Raw genomic sequence first — 14,886 nt, 5'->3', positions numbered from 1 at the left:
TTCATAAAGGCTAATGTTACCTTAAAATTACCATTTATATAAGATAGTTTGAAGGAAAAAAAACAGGCCAAACAAATAAGTATTTGCCTTTGAATAAATATTTACTGAAATTTGAAAGACTTTTTTAATGAGAAAGTTTGTTAAAATTGAACAATGGTACTACAGCATACTACATGTACTAGAAAAGTCTCATGGAATCTGTGTTATTTATTTACAACATTTTCAATCATTTGACTGGCTAACTTGTAATACTGCTTCTTCAGTTAACTGATTTTACTGGTTAACCAAATAGTCTGATGTTTTACTTGCTAACTGATTAGGTTACATTATTCAGTAAATTTGATTGAATTAAACAATACCTAGGGACTTGGGTATCTGATTAAGTATCTAAGTATCTGGTTTTACAAGTGTACTTGCCACACTAGTTAACATGTTTGGCTGGATAACTTGCATAACTGATTTACCTGGTTTACAGCCTTAGATTATTTATCAATTTATCTGGTTTACTTTATTATAATTATCAGTTCAACTGGTTTACTAGTATAAATTATTGTTTAATAGATTTAACTAATTAATTATTTCAACTGATTGATTTGGTTAACTGTTTTTTTTTATTTATCAGTTTGACCTGTTTAACTAATTTATAAAGGACAATGGTCTGTTCAAATAACATAAGTTTGTCAGGTTTATTTATGTAAAACTGTTTAAAAGTTTTCTAGTTTACTTGACTAAATTGATTAACAAGCTTTTCTGGTTCATCATGCTTTTAAATAGACTGGTTTACTTGATAAAGCAGTTTACTTTGCCTTGTTCATTTTAATACAACGTGTTGAAAAGACTAACTGGTTTATATGTGAATTTGTGACATCACATCTGTATAATTGTCTAATTGATAGTTTGTCTAGATAAATGTATAGATGGGAATTTCTAGCGTGATTGTATTGTTGATTTTTACAGATTGTCAATTAATTGGGATATTAAAATTTTATTAGATATGAATATAGTTTGACTTTTTATTTATAAACCAGCCCATTAGAAAGCCTAGGTGATGGAAATGGCCGAGAAGTTGCGAACATCACGCCTATTACCAGTAGTACTTTCGAGGGGAAATCAGGATTGTCATGGTGAGCTATTAGTATCAAAGGGGGATGCTACGGCGTCCGTCGTCATGCGTCAACAATCGTCTTCTTCTCTCAAACTGCTGGGCAGTTTTAATTTAAATTTGGTCTGTTTCATCCTTGTGACAGCCGCACTTGAATTTGCTCATATCGTTTCAATTGGTCCCTTTTAGGGGTCAACAGAGCTAAAAATAAAAATCTTTAAACATCTTCTTCAGCTGAACTTATTGATGGATGATCACCAAACTTTGTCTGTAGCATTCTTAAGTAGTCTTTTATCAAGTTTGCTCGTATTAATTTGATTGCCACCTTTAAGTTGGAGTTGAGCTGAATTTGGCTTTCGGCAAGTTCATTTGAAATACACTGCAAAAAAAAATTCTAGTGAATCATGGCCTTCTTGTATGATTTACACACACATGGCCTTCTAAAGAAATGACTGTCATGAATATTTCAAAGATGCTAACCTAAGTTTGCTGGTCTGGATCCATGCTGGTCGCAAACCCCTTATGTTGGTTTTGTCGTTCATGAAATATTCAATGTTTCATCAACCGCCAGCGAACATGGTTATTATTATCTGTACTAATTTATTGACAAAGATATAAGGCTACATCTTACGTAATATTCTTATAAATTTCATGAGCAGTAAAATTACGTTGTTCCCATGATAATATGTTAGAATTGTTACAAAAAATGTCCATATTGTTCAACACACATGAGTATAGTGTACGTTCACTGAGTAAAATGTTCCGGAAAAAAATTGGCTGCTCATTTTGAATGTAAGAATGATTTTGCGCATGCGTCATTTGCTCTCAAGGAAATATATACAAACATTTTTTTACATAAAAGTATTTTAGAAAAAAATATTTTGAAAATTCATAAAAAAAATGTTTGCAGCAGATATATAATTGATATTATATATACACTTTAACCCAGAAATGCACAAAGAGGGGCAGAACAACCTTCGGTTAAGGGGAGGGGACACAGGTGGCCACCGTACAAAACAAAGACATAACAAAGTTATTTTTAGAAAACATATTATTTTGTATAAAACTTAACGGATATTCAGTTTACAAAATCTCGTACATAGTAGAACGGGTGATGTGTGCCCACATTGTGGACAATATAAATTACCAATTCAATCAGTTACTCGATATACATGTTCATTTAAAACACAAGGTACATGTAAAATAGAATCCAATCACGGAAGTATTCCCAATTCCAGTAAGCTGTTTCTTTAGTCATAATATATTACAATGTAAGAGATCTTTTTTTTTATAAAAAAAATCAATTGTTTTAACTTGACGAAAACATCAATCTGAGTCCTTTTGTTATTTTTGTATTTCTTGACTGTCGTTACTGCAGATTCGGATCCTATATAATGGCTATCACAGTCGGTCACACTCGCACACAATGACGTCTGCTATACAATAACGTTGAGAGACAATTATTCTAAGGTAATGCACTAAGTGGTTTGGCTTCTTCAACAATAGTAGATGCACCGGACTGGTCAGGTCCTAGAACTGTTTCACCTCCTACAAAATATTACTTTATACGATAATACTGTAAATATATTATGCTGTTTGGTCCGCATTTTTGTTTTGTTTTTGTTGTTGTTTCTTTGTTTATTCAGCATTATAGACAATTTTTACAGTAAGAATGGAAATAATTTAAAAGGATTTTTATCGTTCCCACCACAGTTCTATTTTGAAAATTTTTAATTGTCGTTGAAATGTGATTATTACTCATTTTGGACATATAAAAGTTAATTGATAGGAACTATTTTGGAAAGGAAAGATCCTTCTAGCGCAATGAAAAACAAAAAATTAAAACTGAGTCTAATCAGGAAAGAAAATGAAATGCAACATCTGGCATGCCCTCCAGCACCGGCTCAGTTTACTCTTCAATTTAAGATACTAAAATCAATGATCCCGAAAGACCAGCACAAAATGGAGCACGGCGACACAACGCTTTTATATATGGATATTATAGTATAAGGCAATGAACAGTAAAATAATATATTTTTACTGCGTATAAAAATAAACTTACCTGGCGCTATTGTGAAGGAATTCGAGCTAGAACTAAATTCTTGCTTTGAAGAAATAGTTGGCATTTCATTGCCGGTATTGGCCATTCCATCAACAGCGAATGTAAGTATAGATGGTCCTGTAAGGTAGAACACAAGCTTAGTTACAATATTGTAAAAGGACAACTTTAGCATGTCATCGTTAAAAATCGGTAACTCTGTTCATAACTGATCATAATTATCATGTGTCTGCCTTACAAAGTCGACGCATGACAGTACGACAATAAAACGCGAAGCACATGATATAAAACACGACAATGCAACACGACTTAACGGCAATGCGACATGACACAAACTTGTTAATGCCATGGTCCAAAGTAGGACAAACACTCATTTTCAATCGACACTGGTCTGATCACATTTGCATGCGTCGCCGACATTTAGAATAACACTAATCGGTTTCCGTACAAAACAAACATAAAATGATCACTTTATAATAACAATAACATTAATTTGTTATCATTATGTTTCTAATGTTTCTAAACTAAACAATGTCCTTTTCGTATACATGTAAGGTGGTTAAATAATTTGACAAGCGGAGTAAACATAATAAGTAAATGAAACGATAATCACTTTAATTCGCCTCATTAAAATTGTATTCATGCTCATTTTTACAATTGATCATGGGCACTGTTGCAATTCCTGATTGTAAATTTCAGTGATTTCAGCTTCAAAATCTACACTCTTTGATTTAGAATGAGTTCATTGCAAATTTCAGCGATTTCCGGCCTGTATGAACTGATTCCTTTTGAATTCCAAGCAGTTCATCTTAAACTTCAGTGATTTTTCAAAATGCGTTGCCAAAAACTGATGTAAAGGAATTTCATTTACTGATCTGAAGCGTAATATTTTGTCAATGTTAAACTTGTGATTGACGAGAAATATAGGTATCGATACATGTATATTATATGTATATGAAAGTATAAGTTCTATTATTTAATACAAATGATTTATTTGAAGGATCGAGTTTCTATTTGACCATTTATTTTAATTCTATTTTATACCACTGATGCATTGCTATGCATTATACTCACCTTCTGGGCCTACAACCGGCGGTGGGGGTGCATTGAACGTAATCGGTGGCATCTCTGAAACATAATTTGAAAATTAACTGATTAATTAACTATTAATTAATAGTAGTTTGTTTAAGTAAGCATATAAAGAATAGAGGGTGAAACAACTTTAGTATAATTATCGAATGATATATATTCTGATGAGATATTCTTCTATGATCATTTATTTTTTGTTCAAATGATTCAAGTCAAGGAACCATAACAATGACATATTTAATAAGAATTTACCATTTGGTGCTTCGTTAGTATTGTCGGTCATGAAAAACGAAAAGTCTTGATTTTGATTCAAAGATGCTGCAAATGGTCCATCTTGTACCGACATAATACTTCTAGTTTCGCTCGTATTAGTTTCAGTTGTACTTCCGGTGGCGTCTGACGTGGTGACGGTGTTTCCGGTCATGGAGAGTGTTGGTTCCAAACTTAGATCAACTACGTTATTTGAGCCTGCAACTAGTAGTAAAAAGAAAACCCAAAAGTGGTTTACTTATTTTCTATCATTTTATTCAGTATTCAATATTGGTAGATTGATGATATGGTAAAACTTTGAATATTCTGCACGTTGCACTAATATGTATATACATGTATATGTATTGATTCTCTTTATGCATTGATATGAATAACTTTTCTATTTTGTGCAGTATGTTAAAGTAAAAGAAAGTTTAAGTAAAGCATAGTTTTGAATCAAATAAAATTAAAAGTTAAAATAATATGAGCCGTGCCATGACAAAACCAACATAATGACATGTGACATGTGCGTCTTTGCGACCAGCATGGACCCAGACCAGACTGCGCATCCGCGCAGTCTTATCAGGATCCATGCTGTTCGTTTACAAACCCTATAACAAGTAGAGAAACTGATAGCGAACAGCATGGATTCTGATCAGACTGTGCGGATGCGCAGGCTGGTCTGGATCCATGCTGGTCGCAAACCCATTATGTTGGTTTTGTGGTGACGCTGCTCCATTATAATGAAATCTTACCTGATTCGAATGAGCGGAAAGCTGTGTTGATGTCACCAACTGGCTGAAAGTCGGCGCCTTGGTTGGTGCTGATCGTTTCCGTGACAACAACTCTACTGCTACCTGCATCATTGTTTACAAAACCTTTATCACCTAGAATATTTCCTACTTCAACCAGACGAAACTCTGCATTCCCGGTGGCTCCCCCTGTCTCTACTGTGCGCTCCGAGACGGTAGTGGCCGCATTGTTGGAACTTTGACTATTTGAGCCAAATGTCATACCGCCATTTTGTTGATTTGTTCGTGTTTCAACTACTGTTGGTCCATCTGAGACGATAAATTGGCTATTTTGACCGGCGTCTCCGGTCTGAAATCCACCCTGACTTGAACCGCCGAACTGAAGTCCCCCTTGACTGGAACCGCTAGTTTGGAAACTTTGACTTGAGCTTCCAAATTGAACGTTATCCTGGTTTGTAAAACCGTTACCCTGTCCAGCGTTTGTTTGAACTACAGTACCACCGACACCGATTTGCCCTTGATTAGGTTGTAGTGCAGGAATTTGTGGGACTGGCCCTGGCTGTAGAGGCTGGAATTGGATATTAAAGTTTTGTGAAGATTGTGTATCAGTATTAAAGGCAGGGCCTGCACCAGCGTTATTAGATGGTCCGACGAAACCAAAACTTTGTGTTACCTGCCCTTCGCTCCTACTTCCGCCTACTGATTGTCCGGATTGGCCAGCAGATGATGCATCAATGGTTGGTCCAAATGTTGCTGGTCGAAAGCTTGATCCATCAGAAATGCTTTCGCTTCCAATTGAATTGATACCATTACTTTGTCGTCTGGTTGGTGTTGCATCAAAGCCTGGTACACTAGAAGTTTCAACGTTTACCCCAAATCGCTGACCAAATGAACTTGCAGGAAAACCTGGGAATCTGGAGGCTTGTAAATCCGTTCCAGAAAGAACATCTGTTTGAAATCCACCTGCTGGAAACATAAATGGATCACTTTGGCCGAAGCCTGGGGCGCCGGCGGGGAATGGGAGTGCTGGTCCGTTTGGGAAAGCAGGAATACCAACTGTAGATGACCCACTCATGTCTAAGCCGGGTGGGAAACCAGACTCAGTAGTAAATCCTGGCCCACGTTGTCTTATTACTGGTCCCTGGGTAGCTTGCGAAGGAAAAATTGCTGAACCTTCTGTAACGACACAATAATTACATATAGTATAAAACTTATTGGAGTAAAGGTTTTCAGATATTACATGTTTATTCTTTTTAATGTTACTGCATAATTTAACAATCTGATAAACTTTGGAAAAACGTTTGACAAAAATTAAGCATGTCTATAGATGAAAGAAAAAATATTGAAAAAAGAAACAAACCTTGACCTTGAGTCTGGCTTCCAGTTGAAAATTGACCACCTGACGGCTGACTAAAGGAAAAGGTTGGACCTGTAAATTGACTTCCAAATGGACTACCAACCGAACCTCCAATTGGGCCTCTAAATGGGCCCATCCCTGGTCCCCTCATAGGGCCAGTCATTGGTCCTCTCATTGGCCCGCCCATTGGCATTCCAAATGGTCCACCAATTGCTCCTCCCATTGGTCTTCCAGCCATGGGTCCACCCATTGCACCTCCTATAGAACTTCCCATTTGTCCAGAAACTTGTCTTCCCATTGGTCCTCCGACCATTTGTCCTCCCATTGCACCACCCATAGTCCCCCCCATTGACCCACCCATTGGACCAGACATTGACCCACCCATTGGACCAGACATTGAACCTCCCATTGAACCTGTCATTGTGCCACCAAATGACCCACTCATCGACCCAGGGACCTGTCCTCCCATAGGTCCACCCATGGCTCCTCCCATAGGTCCACCCATGGCTCCTCCCATTTGTCCACCCATGGCTCCTCCCATTTGTCCAGATACTTGTCCTCCCATCGTGCTACTTTGTCCGCCCATTTGACCTGCTCCAACTTGACTATCGCCTGGCTGACCTTGAGCCGTTGGGGTAACTGTAATATTACAGATTAACAAGATTTCATTTAAAATTTTATGTGCAGGTATAATTTACGGTATTTTTTTATATTTTATTAAGTTTATTAATTAATGTAGTAAGTTTTTAAACTAAACACCAAGGATATCTAACTCTCTTTTAAATTAGTTACTGAAGCGCCCTCTGTCCTACTCGGTTAAATGGACATCCACTTTAAGAAAGAATCATTTGAAAAAGCCTATCGTTATTTTCAATATTTTACGGCTGAATTTCTCATCAATATTTTTGTCTTTTATCTAAAGGACAGAAATCGTGTATATGAACAATCTTGTGAAAATATTAAGTTTTATCTAACAAATAGTATCGCAGTATTCTTATGCTTTTCACAGGCAAAATATCCATACCATGGAATAGGTAACTAATGAGTTACTTTTAAACGGTGTGGTGCGTGAAAATGAATGAAAACTTACCAGACGGTATCTGGACAACAGATGGGACATTTGGAAATACTGGAAAAACACAACAAATATATAGCATTAATTTATAATCTTGGTAGACAATATGTGTAATTTTATGTCAGATTTTATCTTAAATATCTTTGTTTTAATGATTTTTCTTTATCGAGTTCGCAAGTTATACATTGTAACTAGAACGTGCACACTTGTTTTCTACCACTTGTAAACGTGCATTAATTTTAGGTACAAATATATTAAAGTGGATTAGCACATTTCCGTAAGTATTACAAATATTGATACAAACAATAGCAATGTATCAATTAAATATATTTATTAATTATTTTTGAGAAGAAGAATTGTTTCACCCATTAGCAAAATAACTAATACATGTATTTAGCAATATTTATAATCGAAACATCTGAAGTTTGACAGAATTGCCGATAAGTTGCAGTTGTGAATATCTATACATTTTTTTATAAAATGCATTTACCGATACATACCAAAATAAAGATTCAATTTTTATTCTATATTTATATTGTTGTTGCTATTGTTGTCACTGAAACACTTTTATTATGAAATGGATTGTATTAATGGAGTCACTACTTTATACAAAATATTATTGCATGCATTAGGTAGTAAGTATGCTATACAGCTTATGCAATTTTTGTAACCTCTTGGCCCTGTTGGTTCGCGCGACCTTTGTCCTTGACCCTGACGTTGCAATCGTCTGCTACGCTGTGCTTCGAAGCGTTCCCTGCGCCTTGAAGGACGTTCTGGCATTCTGCGGGGACCTAAAGGAGGTTGAAGTGGTTGTAATCTAAGTTCTCCAAGCTGAGATTGACTGAGCGGAAGCGCGGGTGGTAAAAACGGGGGGCGTGGAGGAAGGGGAAACCGCTCTCCAGGAAATCGTGGAGGGGGTCGCCTGCCCCTGTTTTGAGAACTGTCTTGAGGTCGTGACATTCCCTGTATGTCTGACCTTGAACCTTGAGGTTCTGCGTTTGAAGGAAGAAAGCCTGGCATAGGTAGGTCATTCGGTGATCTGACGTCTGTATTCGCCCTTGACCTTTGCTCAACAGTTCCCCTATTTGCTTCTAAAAATTCTTCAGCTAAAAGCAGAACATGCAAGCATAGCGTAGGGCATTATAACTATCTAGTTATGCTAAATCTACACGTTAATGAAAATAGCGTTTGCGATGGTTGCTAAAACATAGAAAAGCTATGAAACATCCCACTACAAAGCACTACAAATATAAAACAAAAACTACTATAAAATGTTAGATGCATATAACATTTGCAGTTATCTAACATATTATGTAATGGTTAGTAAACTACAAAATATACACGTAATTAATAATTGAAGTATGTTAATATTGTACATATAGCATTGTAGCCGTTTCATTTTAACTGACTGAATCAACCATATACATATAGACATATGTTCTCATGCATATTTTTAATTGTCCTGTTTGTTGTTATTTCAAAACTATGGTTATATCTCAAAACTATTTTGCAGTTAAAACAACACTATACATGTAATGAACTTCAACTAAGTAAAGTTAAAAATGAACATGAGGATCATGCCTCCTAGAACTAAAAAACAGACTGTTATGAAAAAAAGAAGTATGTAATGCTTTTCATCATGCACGTGTAAGAAGACTACAGCTAAGTAAAATTCTACTAATACGTTTAAAACAAGATGAAGGTTACCTTGAGTTGGTTGTTGTCCGAATATGTTGCCACTTCCGCCTGAAATGATAATTATAAAACACGTTGATATACGAAACAACGTGAAAACACGTGACAGGCCCAAAGCACACCCGAGTAATGAAATATTACATTTTAAATGATACAAAGTAAAAACAATAACCAATAGCATTTAAAAAAAATTTATTTTCTCAAAAGTAAATGAGTGTTTTTCCCTTAAGTAAGAATTAAATTGAAATTATAAAAATTTTTTGTAAATTTAATGAAATTAAAAAAATTATTACTTTTTAAATTCTTATTTTTTTAATGTAAATTGATCATTCGTATAAAAAGGGGATGTTTTGGGCCCAAATTATGTTAGTAACGCTATTGTGTTTTTTCTTCCTAAAGAAAATTTTTTAGTAATGTAAAACCCCTGTTTTTAAAAGGGGTTTTTTGGTGAAAATATTTTGTAAAAAGATATGTAAAAAAACTAAATAACTACATGAAAGTAAATATCTTTATAAAAATGTGATTTTTTATAACTTTAAGCTGTTTTGCAGATTGTCATTTTCCGTTTAAAAAATTTTTAAAAAATTTAAAATTTATTGCTCCATATCATATTCGTAATATTTAGTCATTCGGAAATTCGAATACAGTAATGCGGCTAGATAATAAGTTATTTTCTCTGGGACTGTACTTGAGTTTGACGGGAACGCTGAAAAATTTTATTCTAAAATGAACTGACTTTGTTTTTATAGTCTGTTTATAAAAAAAACGTAAATTTTGCAAATATTTTCTAGTACTCTTATATGCGTTACCTGTAAACAAAAATTTTTTAGCATGTATTTATTTAAAATTCATTTTTAAAAAGTGGATAAGCAGTCTAATTCCTGTATCCGCAAAGGTAAAAATTGAAATACATGTAGGCCTATATTGGCTCACAAAAAAAGGTATAATGATCGGAATAAACATAAACTTGTAAATCATAAGCGACTATTTTCGAAAAAAAAAATGTTTTTAAAAACAAGACATTGTACTCATTTAATTATATCGGCTTGCATGAAATGGTACATTGCATTTATTTCGTTTATCCACTGTAATTTTTGTAACATGCATATCATAATTTGCTAAACCAAATCTACTACATATTTTGTACGGTATTATAACTGTATAAACGCATTTTCATGCAGTTTTATCCTCGAGTTTCTAGTTCAGTATTAGTGTAAGTGTCTACACTATTCTTTCAACTCTATATTCTCGATACCTTGTTGCCCTGAAACACCCGCCGGGCCTCCTGAACCCATAGACGCAATACTATTCTCCCCGACGGTGGTCATACCGCCGGTGGTTGAGATTGGCAGACCTTCTGGGCCCCCGAATGTGGCTTCAGTCGGGAAACCCAAAGTTGATAAGTCAAAACGACTAATATCAGTCGGTCCAGTTAACCCGAAAGGACCAGGTCCAAACATTGGCCCCGGTACGAATGGAGAAAAGGGGGTACCCAGAGGTCCGAGTGGTGAACGTAAAAATCTACCCCTGAGAGCTGTATGTTTAAGAAAAGAAATGAATACAATAATATAGAAAACAATTCTTCGTAGCAAAAAAAATTAAATACATAAATCTTTAAATAAATCAGATAAGTAGATAACTATATTTCCATTTTGCGAAGCGGTCCATGAATTTCAAGCATATATGGTGTCAAATATATATGATACTAAATAACGTTTGAAATATTTTTTAGAGAAACACACTTCTTGTTTGAACTATGAACTTTTAGGACTTGAAACTTAAATCAGCCTAAACATTGCTTTAAGAAGTTGTGTTTTCTTCCTTTCTTTCTTTCTTTCTTTCTTTCTTTCTTTGTAATGTTTTTTTATTTTATTTTTTTGTTAAGGGTTGGAAATATTCTATGTAAATATATTCGCTTTTTCGTTTTTTCGATATAGAAAGTTTGCTGCAACTGAAAAAAAACCATTTTAATACCCCCAAAAACCTGCCGACCTTCTTAACATGAAAAAAGCTAAAAAAAAAGCTCAAAAAGAGCGTGCATTTTATAAAAAAGAATAAGAAAAAAACAAAAATTGTTTGAAGTGTATACAGCTATAGTGTGTTTAAAAATTATTGTTTAATTTTAATATAATAATTATTTCAAATTTTGTTTGAAATAAAAAAAAATTTTAAGTTGGTGTTAGTAGTCTTTACTTAGATCAGGAGTTATGAAAATTTAATTGTCCAGAGTGTTGCCCCGACCCTTCTGTGTACGATTTCAAGCAGTATACCCGTACTAGCTGCCCTTCACTTTCGCAAGGAACTGATTATTTCTGTACACGCAAGAGCAAAGGTACAGTGCTAATGACCGTAGATAGGATTTCATGATCAATCACAACGAAAGTGACATGCGCCGTCCGGGAATCGAACACGGGTTACACGATTCACATTTCAACGCTCAACCTATTGAGCTAACTAGATGGCATAAATAAAAATATGGTAGTAAATTGCCTAAAAATGCACAAAATCATTGCTAAACGGATAAAATCCTGCTGCAGATTTATTTTTTATTCCGGAATATACTACATTTGTGTATTTTGTTTACGTACAAAATCCATATGTGTTAAATAACCGAGAATGCTTTGCTACAACACTTTCGAGAATCGGTCAAAAAATTATGGAGCCAATATTATTATATTGTTTATTTTATTAAAATATTTCATAAGATATAGCTTTATACCATTTAAATACGCAAGAACTATATCTTTGAATTTATTTCATGGGTGTAAGACAAGCGGAGAACATTTTAAGCCGTTACACGTTACATGCAAGTTCGTATTTACAGAAAAATTACAAAAATAGTTAATGGTTTTCGTATTTAAAAACCAAATGTATATCCAATTGCTATTAGATTTTGTATCCCTAGTTGGGCTTAATAAGGGGAATTTACTGTTTATGTAAAATAGTGTATATACAAGGTTTAAGCAGGGTGGATCTGGGGCAATTAAGCGAAATTTCAAGCGTCAGGTTGTTTTACGATAAGTTTAAAGATTTTTAAAAGCTTTCTTTATTTAACCACCATTGAGTCCGCTTCTTAGGAACTAACCAGTACCGGTGCAATATAAGGAAACATGGTTGCAACACAAATAGGGTTCAAACCCATGGTCCATGGGCTGAGCTACCGACATCTTAAACACCAAGGCATGGTTATTATACGGTTGTAATATATATGAGAATATATATGTATAAGCAGACAGGCTGGTTGGTGCAGCACTTTATTATTTTGTTCACCAAGTTATTTAAGAAACTCACCAGGCGGAGGGATCCCTGGGCCTAAAACAAAACATAAAAACTTTAATTCATATATAACAATATTTATAAGATCTAAGTATTACATAACTTGAAAAGTTCTAAATTTGTACAAGAAAAAAGGCGTTATTGTATGGTAAAAGTAATACTTGTATCTAAGACACGGTTGTTATGGCAATATTATGAGGGCTCAACAGACATATTTTTATATCTTTATTACCAATATTTACTCTCATTTTTTAGATAGGTTGTCATGTTAAATAGATATTTACTACTTGTTTTCAAATAGTCATTATTTATCTATTACATAATGATATAAATTACTGAATTATTGATACAATATTGACATGTTATTATGGACTAATGATCTATATTATTAATAATAATAATCATGAATGAAATTGACACTTTTATGACAGTCTACACATTAGGTAGGCGGTGTAGGTCGGGTTGAACTAATACGCCTGTCTTGACCAACATTAAGTTCACATGTACATAAGTTGTTGTTGTTGTTGCTGCGGGGGAGGGGTTAAGTGACTGTTACTCTCTGTGAAACATTATTTGTGAATTTCTTCTTATATGGATATTTTGAGATTATTTTTATATTTCACTGAAGCAGTGTAGCTTTATTTAACTTCGTGTGCATGATTTCTGAATATATATGTACAATGTATGTTTAAATGAAAATAAGTTTCATACCTCCAACGCCTGTTATTCCAAAAGGGAATCCTCCTAAAAAATAAATTATATAAAATGAATATAAACATTCAAGCAATAAATGGACAAAAAAAGTTATAATACTTTAGTCTCAATCACCCTTGAACAAAATAATTTCTAATATTATCCATTTGATATTCATTCCAGAAAAATATATTAATATAATATGAACAGGTCCTAACTAAACATTTTGTATCATTTATAGATAATGTGATACTACAAACATGTTGTAATCCGTATTAAAAATATAAAAATATAAATAAATAAACATGTAGAAGTAAAACCATTCGAGGGTGGGTGAATTATTTTTATTATTATTTCAAAGGGTGTAGTTCTTGTACTTTTCACTATATGCTTGCAGGAATTATGAGAAAATGTTACCGCATATTTTCACCGAAATATTGCTACATTGAAACATTTCTGCAAGCATAGATATGTCAAAATAAGTCAATATTTCCATCTAAATGAACGGGAAATTGAATGTTTACGTTGAAAAAAGGGTAAGAGTGCAATCGCATCTTTTCGGCCCTTTCCGTCAAACTTCGGATTATGGATAATAGCCAAGATGTTCCAATTGATAGTTATCACGTGCAAGCATGGCGGGAAAAGTAAAGGACCTTCAGTTTAAAGTTATGTACCACTGAAATCGGCAAATATTGGCCTTGAAAAATGGTATATGTTTATTATTCAAATACTGAAGGATAAAAAAAATGCATTAGCGGTGACCCACTGCAACCGTAAACAAATGTCAAGTGATCACCCATCCTGTCAATCATAGATACGTAATTCTCATTGAAAGAATAATAAAATATTAATATTTATATAGCATTATTAGTACCAAAATAATTGAAAATTGTAATAAGAATATAATGAAAAAGAAACAGTGCATACCTCGTCTAAGGGCTAATTCTCGTTGTCGTAGTAACACTGAAAATTATTAAAGATATACATTATTATAATTAAAGGTACAAGAATTTTTAAAAAAATCACACATCTATCGATATTTTACAATGTACAGAATATTGGTTTAACCGGAAGTGCTGAGCCTTTGCCACAAGAGCCTGGGCAGTATAAACATACTATTCTATACTGATACAGTAGCTTCATCTTCGATAAAAGAAATTCCTTACACTTTCAATTGTCTGTTCTAAAATCAAAGAAGGACAAAACCATAGCACACATTTTAGAGGGTCAGAGTTTAAATATTCATTTATGCTTAAAAATACAACAACTATATGTTGCAGTGTGCGTTCATGTACCACTCATGGCGTCAAACAATTGCATTCGAGTTATTAGTTAGGCGTATTTGCGCGTGCAGAAATAAATTCTTTTCTTTTTTGCTAAATGAATTGATTACATAAATATGTATTTTTCCTTCCGTGTGACCAGATGTCTTAGCTAGATATCCACCAATGGACATTGAATGTTTTAAATACGCAATTAATCGATCATATTCGTGTAGGTTCTATTTATTAGTTATTTGTTCTTCCTTATATTTGCATA

General features: G+C 34.0%; 1 protein-coding gene across 2 annotated transcripts; it reads right to left on the bottom strand.

Moving 5' to 3' along the window:
* Positions 1-2,151: 2,151 nt before the first annotated feature.
* On the bottom strand, positions 2,152-13,398 carry LOC132749627 (collagen alpha-1(II) chain-like; the record flags this gene model as incomplete). 2 transcript variants are annotated; one of them, XM_060739469.1, is given in 11 exon segments in its annotated part: positions 2,152-2,650; positions 3,165-3,281; positions 4,236-4,289; positions 4,503-4,724; positions 5,255-6,427; positions 6,612-7,247; positions 7,699-7,737; positions 8,355-8,789; positions 9,391-9,429; positions 12,670-12,690; positions 13,366-13,398. In XM_060739469.1, coding segments are annotated over 11 exon segments (2,852 nt in total), but the record flags the coding sequence as incomplete, so codon positions are not given.
* Positions 13,399-14,886: the final 1,488 nt, after the last annotated feature.

Source organism: Ruditapes philippinarum, unplaced genomic scaffold, assembly GCF_026571515.1.
Source record: "Ruditapes philippinarum isolate M1 unplaced genomic scaffold, ASM2657151v2 ctg1735_1_1_1_1, whole genome shotgun sequence".
Taxonomy (NCBI): domain Eukaryota; kingdom Metazoa; phylum Mollusca; class Bivalvia; order Venerida; family Veneridae; genus Ruditapes; species Ruditapes philippinarum.
The sequence above is the reverse complement of the archived record's forward strand: the minus strand, read 5'-3'. Positions and strand labels throughout refer to the sequence as shown.